The sequence below is a fragment of the Hippopotamus amphibius genome, chromosome 13 (genome assembly GCF_030028045.1).
Source record: "Hippopotamus amphibius kiboko isolate mHipAmp2 chromosome 13, mHipAmp2.hap2, whole genome shotgun sequence".
NCBI classification, from domain to species: domain Eukaryota; kingdom Metazoa; phylum Chordata; class Mammalia; order Artiodactyla; family Hippopotamidae; genus Hippopotamus; species Hippopotamus amphibius.
This window is the reverse complement of record NC_080198.1, coordinates 100,636,535-100,662,306: the sequence shown is the minus strand read 5'-3', so window position 1 is coordinate 100,662,306 and position 25,772 is coordinate 100,636,535. Positions and strand designations below refer to the sequence as shown.

The 25,772-nt window shown below is 59.2% G+C and overlaps 1 protein-coding gene across 12 annotated transcripts in view; it reads left to right on the top strand.

The window, feature by feature from the left end:
* Positions 1-25,506, top strand: part of ACOX3 (acyl-CoA oxidase 3, pristanoyl) — a 52,022-nt gene extending 26,516 nt beyond the window's left edge. For 6 of the 12 annotated variants that reach the window (XM_057706788.1, XM_057706787.1, XM_057706793.1 and 3 more), the window contains 10 exons: positions 1,745-1,927; positions 3,601-3,723; positions 5,256-5,376; positions 7,424-7,546; positions 7,792-7,905; positions 12,657-12,772; positions 18,852-19,026; positions 20,090-20,157; positions 22,096-22,182; positions 24,853-25,506. In XM_057706788.1, coding sequence (XP_057562771.1) covers positions 1,745-1,927; positions 3,601-3,723; positions 5,256-5,376; positions 7,424-7,546; positions 7,792-7,905; positions 12,657-12,772; positions 18,852-19,026; positions 20,090-20,157; positions 22,096-22,182; positions 24,853-24,969 — 1,227 coding nt within the window. In that variant the 3' untranslated portion in view covers positions 24,970-25,506. The other 6 variants (XM_057706784.1, XM_057706791.1, XM_057706792.1 and 3 more) reach the window with 6 other exon arrangements.
* Positions 25,507-25,772: the final 266 nt, after the last annotated feature.

Here is a 25,772-nt window from a genome sequence, read left to right as displayed (position 1 = left end):
GGCCCGTGCAGACCTCTCTAGGCTCAGGTCCCGGTGCCGCCAGCAAGGAAGGGGGCGCTTGGATTGGCTGCACCCCCGGGGACCCAGACACCATGACACGCCCCCGCCCCCACTGCCCCCGCCAGCCCCCTGGGGCACCAGTCCTGTTTCCCACCAGGGGCTTAAGAGCGAAGGATCACCTGGCGGGCCGTGCACCGATGGGAGTGAGTGTCCTCTGGGGCCTGGGGCTGACCGCGCCCCTAAGTTCATCGCGTGTAGACACGCAGTGGCACGGCCCCGGGCCCTTTCCAGATGTGGCCAAGCCAGGGTACCTGAGCCCTCCGGGTCCTGAACCCACAGCCGGGATGATGCGTCCTGGGAGCACGTGTGTGTCTGAGGATGCTGCCCGACTCTGAGCGTGGGCTGCTTGGAGCTGAGAGAGCAGGGCTTCAACGAGTGCGACAGGTACCTTCAGATGACGAGAGAAGCTAGAGGTGACACAGGAAGCCACTCAAGGATGGAAACAGCAATATAAAAAGTGAATTAAAAGTATGAAAGTACATGATTGATAGACGCGAACAGGTGGAGTAGCTGCAGCGGGAGAGTGAATTCAGGTTGGAAATTTCAGTGACGGAGGAGCAGGAAGGGATGGAGAGGACCGGGGAGACAGTGTGCAGAAACAATGAAGAGACATGCCTCTAAATGAAGGAAGGAAGCAAACGTTGACGGAGGGGCCCACATGGGTTGGGGGCGGTCAGGAGCTCCCACCCCAGACCCACCGTAGAGAAATGTCAGAGCCTCAAAGAGAAGATTCTGAAGTCTTCCAGGCAGAGGATACAGAGCTGACCCCCACGGAATAGAGCCCCTTTTACTCTCAGAGTTCTCTGGCGCAGCACTGAACGAAGAAGTCAGTGAGGTGACATTTCATACCACCGAGGGAAAACAACTGTAAACGTGCTTTTCTAAATACAACCAAACTGTCATCCGCCCATGAGAAGATAGTAAGTATTCTCAGCCAGAGGCTTGGAAGGTTGCCACACAAATACCAGAGTGGACATAATTTTGGAAGAAATGCCTGAGTAATAAATGAACCCGGGAGAAGCAGCAGGGGGTAAGGGAGGTACGTGGGATCAGATAGTTTGGTGAGGCTTACGGACGGACACCCCGAAGCACCGCCGATGGCCCTGAAAGCACAAGCTGCTGTTGGAAACAGTGATGAGTGCATTGAGATTTACAACAGATTAAAAATAGACGCACACGGGCAATACCCAGCTTCAGAGATCACGAAGGACACAGATGACCATCACACCCCTTAGAAGGGTGGTCTGATGGGCCGCGAGGAGTCCCAGGGGATGGGGGGAGGCGCGCGTTTCATAAACAAAACGTTGGTGCCAGCCGCGCCCTCTGCCCTCAGCTCCCGCCTTGCTCTCAGCGTGGCCGTGTCCGGTCCTTGGTCGGGTGGAGAGCAGCGCTTGGTACCCCTAGGTGGCCGCTTGCAGGTCCCCACAGGCAGTGCATCTGCCCGGGGCCCCTGCTTCGTGTCACTGGGCGCCCCCCCGCCCCGTGCCTCCCTACACCGTCCTGTGACAGGGACACCCGCCTCGCTGCAGCTTGGCCCCCTGGGCCCCGGGTCCTGTGTCTGGGGCGCCCTAGAATGGGGTGCCTGGCAGGGTTGAGTGAATAAAGGAGTGCCCCTCCGCCTCCGTGCCCGTCCCGAGGCGGCCCGTGAGTCGCAGGTCCGCCCCCACCTGCCTTCCTCCCGCAGGGTGCCAGGCAGCGCTTCAGCGAGTCCCTGGGCAGCTTGTCCTCCGGCCGGGTCACCCTCGTGGGCGTGTCCGTCGTGAACCTGAAGCTGGCCGTGTCCATAGCTCTGCGTTTCTCAGCCACCAGGCGTCAGTTTGGACCGACAGACGAGGAGGAGGTACCGGTGCTGGAGTATCCGATGCAGGTACAGGCTCCGCAAGCGTGAGCTCGTTTTCTTTCCGTTCCGCGTGCAGACGTGCCTCCTGTCTTAGGTCGCTGCAGCTGAGTTGCTGGGAGCTGGTGAGGCGCCTGCAGGCGTTAACAGAGCAAGTGACAGACACTCTCGGGGAAGGAGTGAGGCATCTGGGGCCACACGTGGTCTGCACGAGTGGTCTTTAGTTGAAAAGGAGTGTGTCCAACCAGCCCCAGTGAGGGGCCTGGAGGAGGCGTGCGGGTGAGGCTGAGGGGGCACGTGTGTGCACTTACCCCACCTGCAGGGCCCTGTGCGTCCAGGTCATACTCGGACATGCACGTCCCATCCCTGGGAAGTGGCCCCAGGACGCAGCCCCTGACTGTGCAGCACTGGCCATGGTGACGTCCTTTAGCAGAGGGGACGTCACCCTCCAGCTCCTCCGAGGTGAGGCAGCCCTTGACGGCAAAGGCGCCGCGCAGGCCAAGCATCACCTGGATGCCGGGGTGGGGCGGGGGTGCATCTCATCACAGTGAGCCCCCACTGCACCGGTGCGTCCCCAGCGCTTCCACGCGCACCGCCCAGCTGCCTGGCACACCGGGTGGGCTGGGGTCATCCTCGGGCTCCAGGTGGGGCCCCGAGGACGGAGCCGGTGACTCCTGCCAGACTCAGCCGCTAAATCAGACCCAGGTCTTGGGCCGAGTTACATGTGAGCAGAGGTGTATTTGAGCGAACGTTTCAGGACATTGTAACAGGATCACAGTTGTGTCTTTTAACATTTCTTTTACTATGGCCGTGAACCTGTGTTAATACCAGATAACAAGTGAGGAAAAGCCCTGGCTCATACCTGGCAGGCCCGCGGTGCCCACCATACCGCTAACCCCGTGGCCCTCATGCGGTCACAGCACGTCCCACTGCCTGGGCATCGGGCCTGGCTCGGTGGTCACAGGCACCCACCCGAGTCACATGCTCGGGCTCCTGACCCCAGGTCCACCCTCTGCCTGCTGTGTGTCCTCGGGCAAGGCACTGAACCTCTCTGTGCTCTGGTTTTCTCCTTTGTCAGTGGGGACTGGTGATAACACCTCGGTGTGAGTGGCTGTGAGGATTAAATACGTTAGTGTGTGGGAAGCAGTGGGCACTGTGACCGCACCTGGGATGCAGCAGATGACAGTGGTGCTGGCGGTGGTGGCGGCCGTCTCCCAGGTCTTTCAGCCTCCGCCACCTCCATCCCCGCAGCAGCAGATGTGCGCCTGTGAGAGGGACTCGCTCCCTTGGCTCTCTGGGAGCCTGTTTCCCTGCCTGGCTCGGGGGTGTTCGCTTCCTTCCTCGTAGGCTCACAAAGCACAGGCATTGCCGGTGGGCCCCGCACTCAGCACGGCGGCCTGGTTCTCTTAGTTCCCTCGCAGGTCAGCGTTTGCCCTGGCTCAGGGCTCACGTGGCTGGGGCAGCGGTGAGGGGGCCATGCAGGGCGGTGCACGAGGAGCAGTTTCTCCCTGAGCGGGGTCGGCAGGGTGGTGGGGGAGGCCTGGACGCACCGGAAGAGCGTCAGGGGGCAGGCGCCACGGGGGTGGGTCGGGGACACATGCAGGACCTTCTGCATCGAAGTGGGGACGGTGGCGGTGGGTTCCCGGCGCCCCTGCCCTTCCGCCGCCCCGGGCGGTGTTCAGGTGGGGATTTGTGTGTTGCAGCAGTGGCGCTTACTGCCGTTCCTGGCTGCAGCCTATGCCTTGGACCACTTTTCCAAATCGCTCTTCCTGGACCTGGTGGAGCTTCAGCAAGGCCTTCTGGCGAACGACCGGAGCGCCAGGCAGGTAGGGGTCCCCGCTTTTCTCCATATCGTTTGTCATCATTTAAATCTCACTGGCCTTGAACAGCGCGGATTCAGCCTTTCTCTCAAAACAACCTCAGCGCGAGCATGTGCGGGGATGAAGGCTCCGTCCGACCTGACCCCGGGGCCGTGTCCTCCCGGAGCCCTCGCTGCGATGGGAACGTGTCAGGCACGTGTCCACATTCCCGACTCCCAAGGATGTGCTGACACGACTCCTGGTTCCCGTCTGTGAGTTCAGCTGCTGTTCTCCTCTTGAGAACATGATGGTTTTGCAAAATCCGTATTACCAGCCCCTCCACAGATTTCACGGTTCTGATCCCTTTGTAAACAACCCTCCAAAGGTCTGAATTCGGCTGACTGGATTTGACTTGACAGGCGAGGCTTTGCGCCAGGAATAAGCGTGCAGACCCACTGCGATCAGACTCCGGGAAGAGGGCTCCTCCGCTGATTTCTGTGTGGACGGCTCACGTGTCGATTTTTCCGCCTCACACTGCCTCCTGGGCAGAAATGAAATGCGCATCCCAAGGGCATCTGAAAACTGATTAGGAACGCCACAGATCGGGGTTACATACCACGCCCTGAAAAGCCTGTATCAAATTAGCACGTTTGGGAATATTCTGCGTAAACATCCAGGAGTCAGGAGGTGGTGGGTGACGCAGCGGGGCTGGCAGGGTGCACTGCTGAGCGCTCAGGCCGACCGTGACCCTGAAGACTGTTTCATCGGGAATGCAGGGTTATGCATGTTTCTCCCCCAAGCGTGAGTCACGGAAACTTTTGCCCGCGGACAATGGAGTTGTCCTGTTAATAATGTTTTGAAGTGTCATTGTGCTGTGTTCTTTCTGAAGCCCAGCGGTTCAACCCAGGCACAGGTTATAAAGTAGCCCTTATATGAAGTTGAAAATCCTGATCAAACACATCACCTTATTTAGCAGGTGTGTTTGTGTGTGTCTTTCTTGTAATTGTTTGTATTCAGTATCGAGCTGAAGCAGAAGAGTATTTACTAGACGTGTGAAGGCCGGGATGCTGGCTGGGCCCCCCGTGCAGAACGGACTGAGTGGCCAGGGCTTCACCGTTGTCTGTGGCCACCCGCCACCCTCTCCCCTGGGGCAGCATCTCTGCACCGCCTCCCTCCCCTTGGGTTTCTTCTTAGTCTCACCACGAGCGATGGGAGCTTGAGCAGCACGTCGCTTGGGTTCACGATGTGAACTTCGTGTAAACTGAGTCGGAACGTATGTTCTTCTGCGATCAGCCTTCCCCCCCGGGCTTTACCGGCTGGGCAGAGCTGTGGTCGCTTATTTTCATTGCCTTGAAGCTGGGTGACTATACGGCAGGGTATCCATGCCTAGATGAATCCTGTTTTTGAAGCTAAAATTGGGTTTCTTTCTTTTGTAGTTGTCGGGTACCTTGGATTGGACTGGAGGGGACATAAGCCTTTGAAGCTGGGCTTGAACTGACCCCCGACCTCTGGGGCCGGAGCCTCATGTCACCTGTTCTTGTTGGCTTCTCTCTCCCAAGGCAGAGCTGGGACGTGAGATCCACGCCTTGGCATCGGCCGGCAAGCCCCTGGCCTCGTGGACGGCCCAGCGGGGAATTCAGGAGTGCCGGGAGGCGTGCGGAGGACATGGCTATCTGGCCGGTAGGTTTTGGAGACACGTGGCCAGGTTTTCTGTCCTGTTCTCTACCATGTGACTCACTGGCCAGGGGTCAGCCAACGACAGCCTGTGGGCCAAAGGCTGTCTTTGTGAGTAAAGATGTATCGGCCCCCCGGCCACGCCCATTCGTTTACACGCTTCCTGTGTTCCCGCCCCACCCGCAGCACTGAGGCGTCTCAGCAGAGCCTGAAACATCACTGGCTGGAACCTCTCAGAGCAAGTGTGCCAACCGCTGCCCTAGTCCGAGCCCTCGGCTCGGTGCCTCCCGCTGTGCTGGGTCGAATCCAGGTGTCACGAGGCAGCATGGAGACTGAGAACCAGAACAGAAAGGGGCTTATCTGTTCCTCTGGGTTGGGACTTTTTGGCTAATGACGTGGCAGTAAGCTGGCACCAAGTTTCGTTCCGATGAAAAATTCTGGAACTTAGAAATAGAGGGTTGGCTTTTAATGACGCTGGCAGCTGCTTGGTCAGCTGGTGGACGGTGGCGGGAGGGGGCGACCGACAGCCCGGGACCGGATCCTGCCTCTGCCGGTCACTGGCTGTGGAGCCACGGGCAAGCCACCCACCCTCCCTGCTCCTCAGCTCTCTTCCCCATGAAATGGGGGCGACGGTAGGCTAGCACAGCGGTGGTTTTCGCAGCGAGCGAGTGAATGAAGACACGTGAAGGGTGGAGTGCCGTGCCGGGCATGTGGCGTGTGCGCGGACACTCTGATCTGTCATTATTGCCGTCGCTGTGGCGGTCATCATTACTTGCAGCCGAACTTCCCGCGTGCTAATCTGCAGTAACTGGTGGGTAGAGTCTGGCTACTCACGGAGGCCACAGCAGCACTGGCAGAGACCTTGACAGTTTATTCCTCCAGAAGCCTTTCAGGCGCTTGTGGAGTTTGCACATCTCGGTGACGTTCCGTAGATAACTGTGCGCTTTCATGGAGGATGTGACCCATTACTCTTCCTGCGGGGGCGGCGGGGCCCCTCCCCTCCTCCACACTCCGCGATACTGACGTGTGAGTCACCATGGGGCCGCAGAAGTTACTCATCTGTGTGTTTCGTCCTCTGTGCAGTGCCCTTTGTAGTTGTTGTTTGTTGTCATAGCTCATAGAGACGCTATAAATAGTTTAGAACGAGGAACTTGACTCACGCAGCCCTACAGACAACAAAAATGACTGAAGCAAGTGTCATCACATAATACAAACTGGGCTGAAGCCAGTGAGGCCCAACTCAGCAGGGCTAAATGTAAAACCCTTCATCTAGATTTATATATCAATTGCAAATCATTTCCCTAAGGTCGCTCTCAGCCCTTCAGGTTCAGTGGTCTAACTGTAGCATGGGGCAGCAAGTCAGGGGAAGACGATCAGGGTGTCATAGGTGACCACAAGCCTTGAGTCTGCTACAGGACATCTTACACCCTCTTGGGCTGTTCACAGCAGTACGTGAGTGTGAGAAGTTAGGGTCCTATCCTTTCTCCCATCTCAGCCTCACATTTGGAGAACATTCTCCATCAGAGGATGGGAGACCCAGGAGGTGAGGATCGGGAAGCATATTTTATAAAATCTGCAAAGGAATTGGGTTATTTCACTGGTAGGAAAGACAAGAGAGAAATGAGAGTTGTTTTCAGATATTTGAAATGTCTTGTGTCAAAGGAAGGGTTCCTTCAGTTGGGAAAGGAAGAAGGGCGCCCTTCCCCCACCCAGGTAGTCAGCTCTGTCAGTGACCTGAGAGGCTCATGATAGTGATGGGGACACTGATGATGTGGCTGCTTCTCGAGCACAGCACTAGGGCTGCACGGGCAGCTGCCCGCTTCCATTCCTGGGGACCTTGGAGGTGTCACCAGTATGTCCTTAAAGAGGGAGCAGCTGGATCGAAAGGGCTGGGGGTGGAGGGGTCAGGGGTGGAGCTGGCACTTGGAACAGGGCAGGACTGCTTCATCCGGTCAAGCTGGACCTGGGACCTCAGAGTCCCAGTCGTCGAGGGGCAGGGGGCACATCTCATACGTGCAGCCCCAGTGACGAGAATGCCGGGGCCTCCTTTCAGTGAACCGTCTGGGCAGCCTCAGAGACGACAACGACCCGAACTGCACGTACGAAGGCGACAACAACGTCCTGCTGCAGCAGACCAGTAACTACCTGCTCAGCCTGCTGGCGTGCCGGGACCAAGGTGAGGCAGCCGGCGCCCCTGCAGCCCCTTTGGGGGTGGGAGGGTGCGAGTCCCAGGTCCCCTCAAGTTAGCTCTTCTGTCAGGACGGACCCTGTGTTTGCAGGAAGGAAATGTGTGATGAGGTGGGGATGGACCAGCTTCCGAAGTGTGGGGCTAGGGCCAGTGGGCTCCCTCTGCTGGACATGCCCCCCCCCGGGGGGGGGGGGTTCCCTGGTTCTCCCCAGAGTCACTGGCTGTGCTCCTAGGTGGTGCCCGCATCGAGAGCCCACTGAAGACCGTGGACTTTCTGGAAGCCTATCCCAACATCCTTGGCCAGAGGTTTGCAGGTTACAGCCCTGAGGACTGCTTGGACTCCTCAGGTAAATACACTCCCTCCCTGTCTCCAGGGTGCACTGTCCCCAGCCCATCTGCCAGAGATCAAGGGGCGCTGGGTCTGCTCCTGGCCCCCCACAGTGTTACGCTTGCAGTTTTAATCACAGAAACCGCTGTTGAGATGTCCTGCGTTCCACAGAATGCTGTTAGTGGAGAGCCTTTGGCGTGGCAGGAGGGCACCTGGCTTTATGGGGTGTTTGTGTCCCCTGGAGGCGGGTCACCAGGTCCTCCAGGTGAAGGAGCTGCCCCCTCCCTTACTTGGAGGACGGAGAGCACATGACACACCAGGGCATCAGCAGCTGTGGACACTGCATGTGCCGTCCCTGGGGGCCCCCGCCGGGCTGCCCCGCTGCTCACGACTCCAGGAGAGGAGGCTGCGGCCGCCTGGTCCACCCCAGTCCACGTCAGTGGCCGGAGCAGGCGTCAGACCCAGCCTGGGCTGGCTTCCCAGCCACCTCTCCTCTGTCGTCTCCATCATCATCGACCAGAAATGCTGCTGCGAGTCATGGCTTGTCTCCCTCACAGCCCTCTGTGACCACTTTTCTGACACGGTCACCTTCTTTATCTCCCTTTTTAAAGTGCTAAGAGGATGCAGGGGACACACTTGAAGACTTCTTTCTGATGGTTACAGAGCTCCCCAAATACTGCTCCTGGAAGTCCCTGGAAATGACCTAATCCTTCTAATAACATCGACTCCACCGGGATTTTTTCCCCTAAAACCGCCCCCCACTGTAAAGTCAGGATGTAAACACGTGATCTGCCAGCTTCCGGACGTGTCCACGGCGCCTGCTGTGTCCCTGCCCTGCACGCCGGACCTGCGGCCGCAGAGGCTGTCTTGCCCCCCAGCATCAGGAGGAAAGCCAGGGCGGCGACATCTGTTTTTCCCGTGAGTGCTCTAATTTTTTGCTCGTTCCAACAAAGTGAAAACATTTTCTGGAGGAAAGAACACAAGCAAAATTCATTTGGCACAAGGGGCTCGGCCTCCAGCGCTGACGACACTCTCCCCGCGGAGAAGGAAGCCCACGGCCCGCGGCCAGTTGCTCGTTGCCAGGGCGTCTGATCATCAGATCCCCCCTCTCGGGACCAGGCTTTGTCTCAACTGTGTCTTTGGCAAAAATTACTTAAATGACATGTGACCCTGGGGCTCTGTAGGGCTGAACCCTCAAGACCATTCCAGTATTGAGTGAGGGCTGTTTGCACGGTCAGGAGGTTTTAGCTTCAAGGATTAAATTGTTTATTTGGAGAGGGAGGGGCGGGGTGGCTCTCTGTCCAGTTCCTGTGATTTGTGCGCGGAGGGTGTGAGGGTGCGTGTGCGCCGAGGATGGGTTTAACAAGTGGTCCTGAGCGCTGAGGATCCGCACGTCCCTTCATAAGGCGAGGTCCAGTTCTCTCCCTTAGTTGGCCCATTCGCAGAAGTATTAAATAATTGGACTTCCGCATGTTGGCTGCTCTGACTGCTGTGTGTATACACAGGACAGTAGGGCTGTATAGCATCACGTGTTCAGAGGGGTATGTGGTGCGGTCAGCGCGCTGCCCAGAGGTTGGAGCTCAGGCTCCGGAGTCAGCTGTGTGAACTGGGGCTAGATGCTGGACCTCTCTGAGCCTCAGCTTCCCCTGTCACTTATCGGGAGAGAATGCTGCCCCCCGTGCTGAGCTCTCGCTAGGGGCTGGCTGCCGTGTGCTGCGGGCTCAGCGTTCTGAGCACTCCCTTGGGCACCGTGCAGAGTGAGCCCTGCAGGGTGCGTTTAGCTGTTTCCCAGGAAGCCAGTTGGCAAGGTGGGTCTTGGAGTTTCAGAGCCGTGTTTGGGGAGCAGTCAGCCCTGCAGGAGGCATGGGCTGGGCAGGTTGGAGAGCAAGGGGCGCCCACACCTGAGGCTGCATGCCAGCCGAGGACCTGGGGCCAGGTTGCCAAGCCTTGCTTTCTGGGGTGCACCTGGGTCAGAGCTCCACTTTGGAAGGTGCAGAGCGAGGCTGGGCTCGGGAGACCAGCCAGGACACCAGAGCCCGGTGCAGAGGCCGCGCTGGAGGGGTGGGGGTGGGGCCGGGGGAGGGTAGGGGAGGTGGTCAGGTGGTGGATGGGACGGCTTGAATGGCACTTTCAGTGGAGGGCTGGGCGAGACCCTCCCCCCTGAGGTGGGTGCTGGTGAGGCTGGGAGTTCAGGTGTCCCACCTTGAGTGGAGGCCCGGTGGGCATGGCAGGAAGCCCCGGGGCTAAGGAGCCGTGCAGGGTCAGCTGACCTCCGAGTGCAGTGACAGCGGCTGCCCTGGGAGCGAGCCTGGGAGGGGAGGGGCCGCACGTGGGGAGGCAGGCAGTGCTCAGGGCCCTCGACGGGTGCAGGGGGGGCAGCTGGGGGAGCCGCGAGGAGGCCCCGTGGGGCAGCACCTCAAAGGCCATTTGTGGCCCAGGAGCCCGGAGGGACTTGAGGACTGAAGTTGAAGCAGCATTTGTCCTGGGCAGTCCGCAGCCCCCAGGCAAGAGCGTTACTGCCCACCTGTGCCAGTTCCCCGGTGACCCTTCGATGCCCCTTCACACCCAGATGGACTCTCCGAGTGGTCCACACGCCGCTGCTGTGATCGAGCCTTCGTGTGCTCGCCGGGGGCTCTGCCCTTCCATGGGGACACAGAGCAACGTGACCCACTTGTTTGTGAAAAATTAACAGCCAAAAGTGGAGTTTCTAAAGAAAAATGTTTCAGCGGCTCATGTATCAAGCTTGCTTCTCACCTGGAGCCCCGAGCAAGCTGTGAACTGGCTGCTGACCTCAGGCACCAAAGCTCCAGCTTGCAGGGCCCTCTGAGAGCCGGGTCCCTTCTGCAGAGGGTCGCCTGCCCAGGCAGCATCTGGGAACAGCCTGGTGGGGCCGTGGTTGCTGCGTCATGGGTGGCGGGGCCTCTGGCTCAGGTCAGGAATCAGCCCTAGAGGCTGCTGGCCTCAGCAACTTCCTCGGGTTTTGTTTCTGCATAAATAAATCATGGAAAATCTGAGTCTCCGTGGCGTCCACCTGTTACCATCTTGGTGACGGTCCATCCGGCAGGAAGAGTTGAGCCACAAAGACCCTGGGACACGCGTGTGGCGGAGTGGGTCCCCACGGCATCAGCGCTGGCTTCCAGTGTCCATCTGAGTTTTCAGGGATGTCCTGAAGGCCAGCCCCTGGGCTGCTGGTGTGTGGACTTCCTGCGGCACACTGGCTATGAAAGCAGCAGGAAGCCGTTCTCTCTAGTTCTGGAGGGGAGCCCAGGTGTGGGCAGGGCCGCGCTCCCTCCAGAGGCTCCGGGGAGGGTCCCTCCTCATCTCTGCAGCCCGTGGGGACAAAGGCGTCCCTGGGCTTGTGGCCATACTCCCCCCCCGTCTCTGCCTCTCTTCGCACAGCCTCCCCTCTGTGTCTGCCCTTTTCTTCTTTCTCATTGGATTCAGGGCCCCCCTGATCCAGAATGATCCCATGTTATAACATCATTCTATCTGCAAAGGCCCTGTGCCCAAATAAGGGCACGTTCACAGGTTCAAGGGGTTAGGACATGGATGTGACTTTGCGGGGCCCCATGCCAGCCACCCCACTGGGCAGGACTCTGGGAGGGGTGCCTCGTCCCAGGTCCCCTCCCTGCCTGCCTCACTGGGCTCCCCGAGAAGAACTATGTGAGCTCGGGCAGGCTGCTCGCAGCTTCTGAGCCTTCGGTTCCTCGGCGCTGTGAGATGCAGCATGTGCTCTTTCGTGAAATTCTCAGCTGTGCTGTGAGGGTTCGTGGATACGACAGCATGAAATGGTCGAGGGTCTGCAGCAGGACCCCAGCGGGTACCGCATGGCGTCTTACTGTGGAACGGGCAGTGCAGCATCAAAGGAAACCCCAGTCCTGTGTCCAGCCTTTGGGCCCAGACCCAGTGAGGCCAGATCCCTCCTGAGAATGCAGAGCCCAGGGCAGCTGCAGGTCCCGCAGGCCTGGGCGCCCTGGCTCTGGGTGCTCTGCCTGCGTCAGGGGTGAAAGCGTGGACCCAGAGCCATGCAACCAGGTCAGGCCCCCTCCCCCACCTCGCTGCATTCCTGGGCACCTCTTTGTACCGTGTCCTCAACAGAAGGGGCGGGAATGGCCCTGCCGGGCAGGGTGTTCTGAGGTCACTGAGTCCTCAGAGCTAGTGGCGCTGTGACAAGGAGGACTCGCAGATGCAGCCACAGCGCTGGGGCAGGGAAGGAGGACGGGGTCTCCCTCCAGCCCCTTCCCGCCCGTCCCTGTGCGCCCACATCCCTGCCGTGGTGCTTCCTCTCCTCCGCCCTTCAGAGCTCAGGTGAGGAGCGGGTGGGGGAGGGGCGAGGCCTCTGGAAAGCCGGTGTGAGGTCCAGGGCCCCAGGGTTAGGCGGCCAGGTGGACGGGGTGCCCCCCCCCCCCCCCCGCTGGAAAGTTTCCCTGACATCTGTCTGGATCCGCATTTCACCCAGACTGTGTACCCTCATCGTAAATAAGGCAGTTGCTGCAGAAGTGGCTCCGTGACCCCGTGGACTCTGTGGTTGCTAGAACCATGTAGAACGTGGGCTGGCCTCATGGCAGAGTCAGGAAATAGCCTCACCTGTGCCGGTCCGAGCCCGGCCACCACCAGGGTGGGGAGGGGGGTTGTCGAGGACAGTCTGCCTCCCCAAGCCTCCGTTTCCACGTCCGTAAACTGGACCCACCTTGCTCACTCATGGGGATAGAGTCCTGGACAAGAGTGAGACGCCCTAGGTTCCATTTCTCTCTCTTTTCCGTTTTGAAGTCCCGCTGGCAGCGTACGAGTGGCTGGTGTGTTACCTGCTCCGTGAGAGTTACCAGAAATTAGACCAAGAGAAATGGTCAGGAAGCAGCAACTTCGAAGCCAGAAACAACTCTCAGGTACGTGTTTGTTTGAAAAGTTGCTTTTTAAACGATTTGCTCCTAATTCCCGCGCAGTCGAGGCCTCGCTGAGCTGCACGTCCTGGAGATGGCTGGCCCTGGTCCTCAGCCCCTGTGACCTCGGTTTGCTCTCGGGCCACGGCGCCCCCTTGTCGGGTGTGAAAGAGGTTATGGGCATCGTATCTAAGGTGCCCGACAGTGTGTGGCCAGAGCTGCGCTGGTAGGACGTGGGACCAGGGTTATGGGAGCCTGGGGCACACAGTGGGGCCCGGGCCTGTCAGTCGCCAGGGTGACGGCTCAGTGACTCCCATGAGGTCCCACCGGCACTCTGTCTGCATTTGGTTTCTCAGTCATCGTCCTTCCCTCCAAGGACCTTGGTGGGATGGGCCCAAGGGCGCCCCTGGTTCTCACTCTGGAACAGGGCTGCCTCTCGTGTCCGGAATCCCTGGTGTAAAAACAGCCGCTCTAAACACTACGTCACGTGGGATCTGGTTCTGCTGTGATCCGTGGCCCGTGCATCTGCGGTGATGGGTGTCGTTTGGGATGAACGTAGCCCAGGAAGCTTCTAAGACAGGGGGCATCCCTTCTCCTTGGACGCCGGGCGCTGGAGCTGCCCCTGAGAGCCTGGGGCCACGTCCGTCCATCACCTCTGAAGGCCCCCCCCCCCGTGCTGCGAGGGGCAGCATCACCCCCTTGAGCGGATGCACCAGAGCAGAGCAGGCGTCCAGGGACCCGCTGGGCACGCCCGCCCCAGGGAGGGAGAGGAGCACATGAGGACGCGTCATAATTGGAAAGGCTCTGGCTGTGGGCGGATAAACCAAGATCAAACCTGCGCCTTGAAAGAAATGAACTCAGCCTAGTTTGGCTCAGGAACCAGAGAGGAGGCGTGAGCACAGTCCTTCCACGTGGGCTGGGGCCACAGCACGCTCGGTCTCCCGGACGCTGCTGGCTGTGGGACAGCTCGTCCCGCGTCCCTCCTTTCTCTGCACGTCAGGTGATCATCAGAATGGAAGTGGAGACACTCCCTGAGTTGTAACCTAAGACCCCGAAGAGACGGAGGACACAGAGGGCGCCCATCCCACCCCATCCGCGTCCCGCAGCGCTGCCCAGGAGGTCACCGCAGGTCTCGTCCGAGCCGTCCTGCAGCAGCCCCACGCCCGCTGGCCCGCGCCTGCCGCCTGCACACGCAGACAGGTCAGGGAACCCAAGTGTGTGGCTTGGTTGTTTGAGAAGGGATTCACGTTTAGACCTTCAACCAAGAACTTGGTAGCAGCACTTCAGTGAGTCACGTGGCAAAAGACAGGCGGGACCAGCGCGCACAGCCTGGATCCTGAGTACAGCCGAGACAGGTGTCCCCGGGGAGAGGCCCAGAGCTGTGTGATGTAGACTGGAAGGGAAGGTGACCCAAGAGGAGGGATGCGTTCTCGGGCCTGGTCTGGATCACGGAGCATTAAGAGTGAGCGCTGGGTCATCCCGACAGCTGAGAGCGCCTCAGCGTCCTGGGCTGGCCGTCCAGGGTCCTGTGGAGGAGTGGTCCCTGCCCGCCTGGCGATCGGAGCAGCCGCAGGCATGAGAGGAAAACCTCAGAGAGTGTTCACGTAACCTCAGTGGGACGACTGCTTGAGTAAGACGGGAGAGAACCGTCAGCTCTGCCTACGTGTATGTTCGCCGTTTCTAAACAGCAAAAGATACTACAAGCAAAGTCAAGAGGCAGAGTCCAGCCTGGGGAATCACGAACACAACCGACGGTAGGAAAGGGTTCCTGCCGACCGAGGGTCAGCCTGGCCCGAGGTGGCAGCCGCAGCAGTTGCTGACCGTGAACCTGGGCTGGGGGGTGTGGCCACCGATGGACAGGGGCCACGCCGGGTGCTGTCGGCAAAGAGTGTGAACTACTGTGCCCCCGCGGGGAGGTCACTGGCTGCTTTTGTGAAAATGTAAAATGTGCTCCCTCTGTGACTCAGCTGGGGAGTGGATGAACTTTTCTTTACCTGCTCCTGCTCTGAATGACTCCCATTACTGTTTTTGTTTCTTTGGGTTTTTTTTTTGGCTGCGTTGGGTCTTCATTGCTGCACACGGGCTTTCTCTCGTTGCAGAGAGCAGGAGCTACTCTTTGTTGTGGTGCGCGGGCTTCTCATTGCGGTGGCTTCTCTGGTTGGCAGCACAGGCTCTAGACACGCGGGCTTCAGTAGTTGTGGCACATGGGGTCAATAGTTGTGGCTCAGAGGCTCTAGAGCACAGGCTCAGTCGTGGCGCACGGGCTTTGTTGCTCCAAGGCATCTGGGATCTTCCTGGACCAGGGATGGGTTCTTAACCACCGCGCCACCAGGGAAGCCCCCTGTTACTGTTTGTTTACCTACAGCTAGCCAGACACACACAGCAGGGTCTTAAAAAAAAAAAAAAGGAAAACTGCACTTATTGCCCTTTTTGGCTGGGTAACACCCTCACCTGTTGCAGGTGAGAAAATCCAAAACAGTGGGTGGTGAAGTATCCCCGGGGCCTCCCTCCAGAGAGATCTGCACCAGAAGTGCAATGGGAGTGTTTTCCCTCCCTCCTGCCGCACAGTAGGCTCTTTACATGTGTCATTTCATGCCATCTTCTGTGACGGACAAGGAAACTGGGGCCAAGAGAAATGGCCCAGGTCGCCGGCTTGGCTCTGCCAGGACAGCGTCGGACTTCCCTGGCGGCCCAGTGGTGGAGACTCTGCTTCCCAAGCAGGGGGCGCGGGTTTGATCCGTGGTCGCAGGAAGTTCCACAAGCTACGCGGCGCAGCCCCCCCACCAAAAAACCAGTGAGACCATCCAGCGTTTGTAGTGTTTGTCTTTCTCCATCTGACTCGTTTCACTTAGCGTGATACCCTCAAGGTCCATCCCTGGTGTTGCCAGGACCAGCATTGAACCCAAGCGAACTGACCCCCAAGCCCAGCTCTTTCCCCACACTGCACGGCTGATGTCCAAACTTGAACAGCTCAGAGTTTGTGTTTTGCCTAAGGTATTCGTTACTTGTTAAAATGCAAGTATACTCAGAAATCAGAGCGCACGAGAAATTGATACCTGGATGTGAATTTTCTCCCTGGGGCTGGAGGTTTGTTGGGGGTGGGGATTCAGGAAAGAAGGGAGCCTGGCCCTGGGACCAGTGTAGGGCGAGGGGAGCGGACCTTCCTGGCCCCACACGTGGGACTGCTGGTCTCTGTCTGGAGCTTTTCATGATTGCAGAGCAGCAGACGCACTGGCTGTGTAGCAGCTCGTGCCTCGGGAATGGGGGGGGCGGCGTCGGACCACCCTGAGTGTCCGTCCCCACCGTGGCCCCAGAGTGGGTGCCATGCGGGACCCTTGGTGGGCGCCGGCCCACATCTGTTAACACGGTGGTCAGATCTGCTGATGGCCAGGACAGGCCGTCGGGGAGGAGTCAGGGACGGGCATCGCATGTGCGGATGTGGGAGGGCCGTGGAGGGCGCGGGAGCTGGAGCGAGGCCCTCACGCCATGGACGTCCGGGCTGCATGATTTCGGGGGTCCTTTCTGTGCACTGTAGGGTGCCCGGCAGCACGCCAGGCCTCTACCCATTACGATGCCCACAGCACCCCCGAGTTTTGACAACCCAAACTGTCTCCTGATGGTGCCAGTGTGCCCCGGGGGGCACACTGGCCCCAGTCGAGGACCCCAAGTCAGTGGAGCCTCCCGTCTGGAGCAGGGAGCTGCTGGGCAGCTGCTGGAAAGCGGATCCGCTCTCTGCGGCTCCTGGAATCTCGGTTCGGCCACAGCTCCCTTCAGGTGCCTCCTGCCTGCCTGTGGCCTGGCGTGGCCGTCACCCTGGGTCCACATGACCACCCAGGCCCAGCACGTACTGCCCACACACTGTGATCTCTATGGCTGTTAATTCAGATTCTCAGGCAGCAGGTTGGGTGGCCAGGGGAGTGGCCAGGAGAGCCAGCCCGCCCACCCGCCCTTGGCACCTGATCACTGGGGTCGGGTGTAGACGTGGACAAGGAGGTCATGGAGGCCAGACCTCCAAAGCCTGTGTCCCTGGTGGCTGATGGCCTCATCTGAACGTTTCCCAGAAGCACAGGTAGCAGCTTCGCACGTGTCCGATTCCTGGGACTGAGACGGAGTAGGGCAGCAGCCACCGCCACAGAGCAGCTCCTAGGACCCCGAGCACGCGCTGGGGGGGTGAGATGCTGTCTGATGCTCCTCACGGCCGCACCTGGAGGCTGGCACCCTCACACTCCCACTTCACAGACCAAGACGCTCGGGCTTGGGACGGAAGCCGCTCGCCCACACGTGCATGCTCGTAAAAGCTGAGTGGATTTGGAAGCTGGTCCCCTCGACCCTGATTCACTTCTGCATCAGTGATGCAAAGCTCGGCGGGCCTCAGGATGCGTTTTTTTGGGGGGTGAGGTCAGAGACGGGGCCGCCTTTCCAGGCCTGCACCAGCCGATGCCACAGCTGAAAGTGATGTGCGCTGCTTTCACGGGAAAATAAAATTCACACAACATGATTTAATACTGGAAAGTCCACATGGTTGAAGAGGGGAGAGCAAAGCGGAGAGCGTGGAGAGCTTGGATTCCGTTCTCAGCCCGGCCTCTGGGACTCGCACCCCCCACCCCGGGGGAGACGCCCACAGCGTGTGAGCAGGTTTGGGGGTGTTGGTGGGGTCCATGTCACGACACGCTCCAGGGACATAGTGAGGGCGCGGACCCTGGGGCCCACCCGCCCGGGTTCACGTGTGTCTCCAGCTCTTGCTAATTGCGTGACCTTGTTTCATCTGTGGGGTCCAGGGAGGATCAAGGTGGTACACTGGGGGTCTTGGCTTAGTGCCTGGCCCAGGGGCGAGGGCACTCCCTGCCCGCCTCCTTCTTCCGCTTTGTCAGCTTCCCTCCTGTAAGGCCTCCTGCCTCCCCCAGCCCTCACCCCCCAAAGCCAAGGGCACACACACCACAGCGTGTGCGAGAGGGAAGGGGACAGAGCCACTCTGAGGCCCTGGGGTTGGCCCCCCAGGCAGGACACAGGGACACAGGATGTGCGTCCTCGTGGTGTCAGAGTCCCAGAGGGGTCTTGGGGTCGGACCAGGCAGACTGGCACAAAGCGGGGGAAGCATCCTCCTGGTGAACTTTCTCCCAGGGGTGCCTGGTCTTGGGCAGGCCCTGGAGAGCCTTGGCCTTGGAAGTGACGAAATGACGACCCTGTGTTTGCTCTGAAATCAGAGCCCCTCCCCCTCGGTGACCGCGCCCCTGCCTCCCCGGGGCGCCCTCTGGACCCGGCTCTGTTGATACTGGCTGATGTTCTGGGACAAAGTCATGCAGGCACTGAACGGGGGTCTTCCCCCCGCCCCATCCCTGGTCACCTCCTTGCTGAATTATTTTTTAATTACAAGAGCAGCACGTGCTTATTACAACATGTCAGGCATGCGTGTGTCATTGTTCTAATGAAAATAAATTAGAGATGGGGAAAGAAAAGCTGACAAGCAAAGCTCATGATTAGCAGCAGATGTTTTGGATATTGGTTGAAACAGAAAAAACTGGGACCAAAAGATCCGACGTGACTTCCCGCTTCCACAGACAAAGCCAGCATCAGAATTCACACGCGAGTAAAAGTGCTGGGAACGGCCGCACGTCTTGGCCCCTGTTCAGCCGTTCCCTTCCTCCTGGATGAGGTAGGAGAGTGGGGGAGAAAGCCTGTCTCTTTAGAAACTTGGGAGGCAGGGGCGTGGCCACACCCGTGGAGGAGCTGACGTCACTTTCAGGTGAGTCACAGGAGCAGCCTTCTCTGCGGCCCCGGGTGCAAGAGGGTCAATCTTGTGCCCTCGGGGACCCCACCTCCTGGGGACGCCCTGCTCCGCAATGCCAGGCTGCGCCAGACAAGCCTGCTGTGCCTGTGCGTCCGCTGTGGGGCCACCCCGCGTCCCAGACGGGACTGAGCTGAGAGCGGTCGCCAGGGCCGAGGCCCAGAGCTGCTGCGGCCGGGCTCGTGTCCCTGCAGCCTTTCCGTGGTGCTGCGCGGCCACGCCGGCCCCCGCTGCACTGGTGTGCTGGCTCGCAGACCTCGGCGTGCGTGCGTGCTCACGGTGCGCTGTGCTCTGTTGAAGGTGTACCACTGCCGCCCCCTGGCCCTGGCGTACCTGGAGCTCTCAGTTGTGCGGAAGTTCCACGAGCACGTGCACCAGCCCCACGTGCCTCCCTCGCTGCGGGCCGTGCTCCAGCGACTCAGCGCCCTCTACGCCCTGTGGTCCCTGAACCAGCACACGGCCCTGCTCTACCGAGGTGAGCCCCCGGCCCAGAGCCGGGCACCTCCTGCTTTCCCCGTGTGCTGCTCCTTCCTGCCTCTCACGGAGTATTCACCACATGCTGAGCGAGGAGCAGATGAGGAGCCCAGAGGCCACGAGAAAAAAGGCACAGCAGCGTCAGGGTGGCGCCCGTAGAGCTGAGCCCAGGCCGCTGGGGCAGCACCCCCGGGAATGCCCAGGCTGGGGACCCAGGAGGGCTTCCTGGAGGAGGTGATGAATGGGCTGCTCCTGGAAGGTTGGTGGGAAGAGGGTAAACCTGAGTTTCTCAACCTTTGTATTTCATTATTGTTTCCTAATCACCCCCATGACTTGTTAGTACTACAGCTCTCTGTTTATCTGTTCACATCCTGTGCGTATATCTGGGCTGTATGAGGGGCAGTTTTTTCCCCTCCCCCTTTCCAGGAACCTAAATTTTCCCCCTTTGGGCTGGTGTTGCCCCTGGGAGGTGGTGCACGAGGGCTCCCGGGCAGGGGGACCAGCGGGGCACAGGGGCAGGAGCCCACCCACTCTGAGTAAGCAGGCAGCATTCTCCACGGCAGAAGTCACATGAAAGCCAGTCCTGCAGCACACGTGTTCTCGAAGGGCCACTTCTCTGGGCCGTTAGACAGCCCAAAGGAGGAGGTGGGTCCCCTGGTGGCTCTGGACACCTGTGTGCCCCCAGGTGCAGCTCTGTCCCTCAGCCCTGCCGGCCCCCAGCCCAGCCTCCCACCACCGCTGTGCTCTGCTCTGCCTGGAGCCCAGCCCGTCGGCCCTGCCCCACGGGTCTCCCCCCAAACCCCCGCAGCCACCCTTCCTGGGCCTCAGCTTCCCCAGCTCCCGGCCATGACCTCCCAGCACAGGCTCAGTGAACCTGCAGGAAGGGGGACCCGGGAACCCCGCGCCTTTCTCTGAAGGAGTCACAGCAGGGCTCGGGCAGCAGTGGTGAGAAATTTTCACACAGAACGGGCTATTTTGGAAAGCTGCTTCAGGCCGCTTGCTGTTTGTGGCTAATTTAGGAGTTAGGCTAGCAGCCCCCAGAGTAACTGGTGCTCTGCTTACAGGTGGCTACTTCTCTGGCGAGCAGGCGGGTAAAATGATAGAGAACGCCATCCTGGCCCTGTGTGCCCAGGTGAGTTGAAATCCCCTTATCTCCTTACGCATTACATGTGATGCCCGTGTATTAACATCCACTGAGCTTAGTTTCCCACTCTCTCCTGTGCGTGCAGCAGTCAGCACAGCCGGGAAGATTGCAGGAGAACGTGCTTATGTCAGAAGTTTCAGGAAGCATCACTTTCGGGGACTCTTTCAGAATCTGTGCGCATTCAGCTCACTCTAATAGTATTTTTTACAGGGACACCGATAATTCTCCCCAGCATTTCAAATTAGCCTTCAATTTAAGTTCATTTCGTGGTATCTTCCTTTTTTATTGCATCCTTCTGCCTTTGTCACCCAGAAAAGTCAGATGGCCCCAGCGCCCCGACGTGTCCTGGTGGCGCCCTGTCCACTGGAGCTTTCTATAGGGCTGGACGTGCTGGGGCTGCGCTGTCCGGAGCGTCACCACTGGCCACTGGGGCTGTTGGCCGTAGAACTGCGGCCGGTGTGACTGAGGGTTTTTAGTTTTCTTTCATTTTAATTAAACAGTCACATGTGTCGTGGCTGCCATATCGGGCGGTGCAGCTGGAGGTGTTTCTCTGCTTTGGATGGTAAGACGTGCATTTTGTCCAGTGTCTCTAATGACGGGTGACAGGCCACTCCATCTCTCCCATTGCCTCTGTGTTGGTGTCCAGCCTCTCCCCAGGCTCCTTTCCTAAGCGCCCATCTCTCCCCATGTGGGCTCTGGGTGAGGGCGTCCCTGCGACGGTGCTGTGTACACAGGCCACGTTCACTTAAGGTAAAACCAGTGACGGGCGGCGGGGGGGTCCTTCATGCGTTCTGCAAAGGTGAGTGGCCTTTATAAAAATACAGCAGCCGTTTCCCTTGCTCTCAAACATGGCACCTAGACCGAGCTGGCGGCTGGGGCTAAGCGGCGGGCGGTCCTGGGCAGGAACACAGCCTGAGCCGCCGGGCAGACCCAGGTCCTCGTCCTGACGCGGGGAGGCCGGGGTCGGCCAGGTGGGGGTGCCAGCTCCTTCCCTGGCCCCGCCGTTCCCTCGCGCATCCTCTGTGGGGGTGTCCGTGCCAGTCTCAGCAGGGGCGAGCGTGAGACGGCGACCCCGCTGCCCACAGAGCCGGGCTCTCTCCTGTGGGCCCCCTGCATGAAACCTGGCCAACCCCCGGTCTCGCCAGGACCTTGCTCTGCGGGGGTCTCCCCCTGAAGTGGGGCAGGCGCCTCCCGCTCCCCCCGCGCCCCGGCCCGACTCTGGTGCTGAGGGCGCGCAGGGCGGCACCTGAACCGCGACGCGGGTGCATTTGCTCTGCTCTTCTGACTCTTTGCTCAGCGATTGCTTTAATGTACATCATTCAAGTCGCCCTCTTTTCCTGCGTTCTCTTCAGTTCAGTCACGGCGTCTCACAATTATTTTAAGAAAAAAATTGTTTTCTGCATTTCAAGAAAATTCTTGGGAGTCTTCTCGTACAAATTCCACTTGTCACATTGTAGAAAAATTTGTATGATGGGACGGGAAAGTAATAACCTACTGCAGACCAAAGCGCGTTGGAATGATGGCTTTTCCAGGTGCTCATAAATGCTTTTTCGCTCACATTTTTTTCTGGACATATTTTCCTCTGTTGGAATAGTAATTGCCCAGATAAGTCAGGGTTCAGAGACAAGCCTCTAAAGACAGTTGCCAGTTAATGAGCCACAGAATCGTCAGTTTTACGAGCAGTCCCTACCTTATTGGAAAAAAATAAAGCGTTGGAAGTCTTGAGTGGATAGCAACACGGTGAAAATATTCAGACACACGCTCGGGGAACCAGTGATCCGGGCCAACGAGAAGATGGTGCTTTAGCAGTTGGGCCACATGCGCCTGCTGGGGTTACCGTTGCTAGTGGGTTGGAGGCTCTGTTACACAGGGGTTGCCATGGAGATGCCGGGAGTTGCCAAGTGTACAGACTTTGTTTTCTAACAGCTGAAAGACGATGCTGTTGCCCTGGTGGACGTGATCGCCCCTCCCGACTTCATCCTGGACTCACCGATTGGCAGAGCTGACGGCGAGGTAAAGAGCAGCCTCCTCCGTGGCGGGTGGGGGGCCTTGCGGGCGGGACTGTGAGCCCAGGGTGCTCTGGGACCTGCTGGCCGTCATTGCAGAGCCTGAGACGATGACAGGGCTCGGGAGTCTCTGGCCGCACGTGGGCAGCTGGGGAGGGAGTGGCTGGGGGACGTCAGGGTGGCCGTGGGCAGGTTGGCCGTCCCCCCGCCTGCCCCTCTCCGGGAAATGCGGTGGGGGTGCCGCCCTCTTGGGCCGTGTTGCCAAGGTCAGCCCGAGCCTGCTGGAAGCTCCGGGCCCCGCAGCGGTCTCCTTTTCACGCTCTCCTGGGGAACTCCCCACTCCCAGGTCTCCTGACCGTCTCTTGGCGCTAGCTCCTGACCCCTCGGCCCTCTACCTGTGCTTCCCCAGCACCCCTCCACGTGGCTCCCCGAGCACCTCTCTTCCCCCTCCTCCCCTGCTCTGGAATGGTTGCTTAAGAAGCAGACCTCGTCATGCAGCTCCTCTGACGGAGCCGTGAACCACCACCCCCCACACCTGAAACGGCACCGGATCCCTTCCCACGCCCCCAGCCTGCACGGCCCACCCCTCTGCCTGGTTCTCCAGGGTCATTTCACAGTGTGCTCCTCCTGCCTGCCCTCTGGACTCCGGTCTCACTGCCCTCCTGTTTCTGTATCATGCTGGGCTCACTCCAACCCCAGGGCCTTTGCACCTATGCTCCCGTCGCTGGGAGCACTTCTGGTCACTCTAAGCGGAATGCCACCTCCTCAGAGAGGTCTCCTCTGGTCTCTAGCTGAAGCTCCGCCCCCAGGGATGCCCCCCCTTTGTCCTGCTGTGGGACCCTCGCAGAGCTCATTACGGATCCACAGGTATCGCTACGTGACCTCCTCTGCCATGTGCTGGACGATGCCCACAGGTCTGCTCAGTGCCCCTGGCACTGCACTGCCTGTGGGCGGTTGTCCCTGTGTTTCCATGGAGACATGGCGTTTCAAAGTGTTCAAGTCACGTGCTGAGGTTCCAGGGCTGCGGGTTCTTTCTGCTGAGACATCTCCTGCTGCCCCAGGCTCTGTGTAAAAGGAGACTGAACGTAGGGGGACAGGAGCCCTCCGTCTGTCCCCAGGGGACACTGCCGTCAGTCCAGGGGGCAGGCGCCTGGACCTCTGCCCAGCCCAAGCCACACCTGGGGTTGGGATGGGAGTACCAGGCGCTGGGGTGGGCAGGATGGAAGAGTCCCCCATCGACTCAGGACCGCAGGGACCGTACAGCTGTGGAGCGCCTGCTGTCCTCTGGCTGCAGAGCTGGGCTGGGCGTCCTCCCCCACAATGTGTGTTATCCTGTCCGCTTTGCCAGGGTGAAACCCAGCCTCCAGAGGAGCCGGGCAGGTTTCCTGTGGTTGCCCAGCTGGGAGGCGGCAGAGCCAGGATTGGGGTGGAGGTGAACTGTTTGGACGGAAGGCAGGGAAAAGTGAACCTTGGTCCCCGGTATGGCCAGGGCCCCAGTGGGGCTCAAGAAGGATGGGCTGACAAGCCCACAGGAGAGGGGCTGGCCTCTGTGACACGGGGCTCCGGGCCGCTGGCAGCACACACGGGAGCCTGAGCCCCGAACGGGTGGCGCCAAGCGGCTCTGCGGGAGGCAGCCCTGAATCGCGGGTGGGCGGGTGCGTGATGGAGGAGTAGGGGTGGGCTGTCCCGTCCAGTCCCATCCCGAGGTGGGGGCCCCCGCTTCCACGCTGAGACCAGAGCCGGTCGAGGCCTCGCCCGACAGGATGCTTTACACAGCATGTGTTTCTCCCAGTGTTGAGGGCTGAGGTTTGAACCAGGTGCTGCTAGGTAAGAAATTCACAGTAGATGAACAAGCACAGCTGTAGGAGATTGAGACCATCGTGAAATGAAGTGTCATGCTCCAGGCTGTGCAGTGTCACCTCAGATTTATGACCCGTGGACACAGAGCCTGTCTCTGCGTCTCCCTGGGAGCCAAGAACAGCAGGACATGGGCGGAATTGCTACGTGCGTTTAGCGGGTGCAGGGAGAGGACTTCTTAACAGGCACATTTGCCAACATCAGCCAGATACAAAACCGGCCACTTCCCTGTCTCCACGGGCCTCAGCCTGGGCGCTGGCCATGCGGGGAGTGGGGAAGAGTCAGGCAGCTCCCTGTCCCGCTCACGACCTTTGTCTGAGGTGAAAAATGAGGCAACAGACTGAAAGCAGTCAGCCCTGGGGTCCCGGAGGCGTCGGCCAGCTGGCCCAGTCGGCACAACCTGACGGGGCGGGCAGAAAGGGGACAGTGCGTGCCCAGGCCCGGTGGCCCAGGCGGCGAGCCGTCACGCTGCTGCTCGGTGTACCGCCACCTGCCAGCCAGCAGCCGCGTGGGTGCGAGAGGACAGATTTCGGAGCAGACGACAAACGTCGACTAGCAGGATCCACCTTCCATGAGAATTTCCAAAGCAAAGGGCAAGCGGGACATTGTCATCATAAATGTACATTATGGTCCTTTATAGATACATTTTCACAGTTGTTCTCTACTGACAAAGAAATGTTGACGTAAATTAAATTTAAATCACCTTAAAATGTTTCCAGGAAGTGACAGGAGAGAACTTGCTGTGTTTTTCACAGTTGCATGGGCACACTCAAAATCTTTCTTATTACAGACGTGTGTGTTATGTGTGCATTTTTTGCAGCTCTATAAAAACCTCTGGGGCGCTGTCCTTCAGGAAAGCAAGGTGCTGGAGAGGGCATCGTGGTGGTCGGAATTCGTCAACAAGCCCGTCATAGGAAGTTTGCAATCAAAGCTGTAGTCGCACCGGCTAAATCTGATGAAGCCGTGAAGACGTGGACCTCGAGTTCAAGTTCTAGAGGCCCCGGAGGTGGCTGCCGCTCTCCAAACCCGCAGCTCTAACCTCGCCCAGCTGTTTGTCCTGTGGAGCCCAGAGTGGGACTGGCTTATTCCCCCCGCCCCCCAACCCCGCGTCCCATCAGGATAGGGAACGCCTGAAGGGCGGGGCTGACTTGGGTCTATCCTGTATGATCATGTCTTCCTGAGGGTCTGAGCACATTTTTATAATTAGAGCTCTGCACATTCTATTTTCATATGCTGATTATGAAGCTGGCCGCTTGTAGCTGGGGATTTTCTGCTCGGGTGATGTTTTGCCTTCATCTGAGATTTCTTACGAGGCTCTGCTTCACTAAGCCCTGTGTGATGCCAGTCTGATTCTCTGTTCACTCTGGTTTGACTTTCTCGTGTAAATTATATCGTAACCTGACTAATTTGCACCATGGACCATCTGAATGACATAGTTGAAGATTCTGAAGGAAAAGAAAATCAGTTTTATTACTTTCTTGTGTGGAGCGAGTAGTTTCCATCAAGGAAATGTTTCCAAAAGGGGAAAAAAAGTGCATGATGATTTGAACGTCTGGTCATCCTTAAGGCCGGACCTCCCAGTTGGGTAACCCGTTACTTTGTCACTTCGTCGTGTGAATGGGTTTGTTCCTACAGGGAACTCAGCGCCACCCGGCCCCGCGGGGCGATTGCTCCGCGCCCCTCCACGCTGTGCACCCTGACGGTCCCGGCAGCACGGTGGGCCCGGGTGGGTTGGAGTCA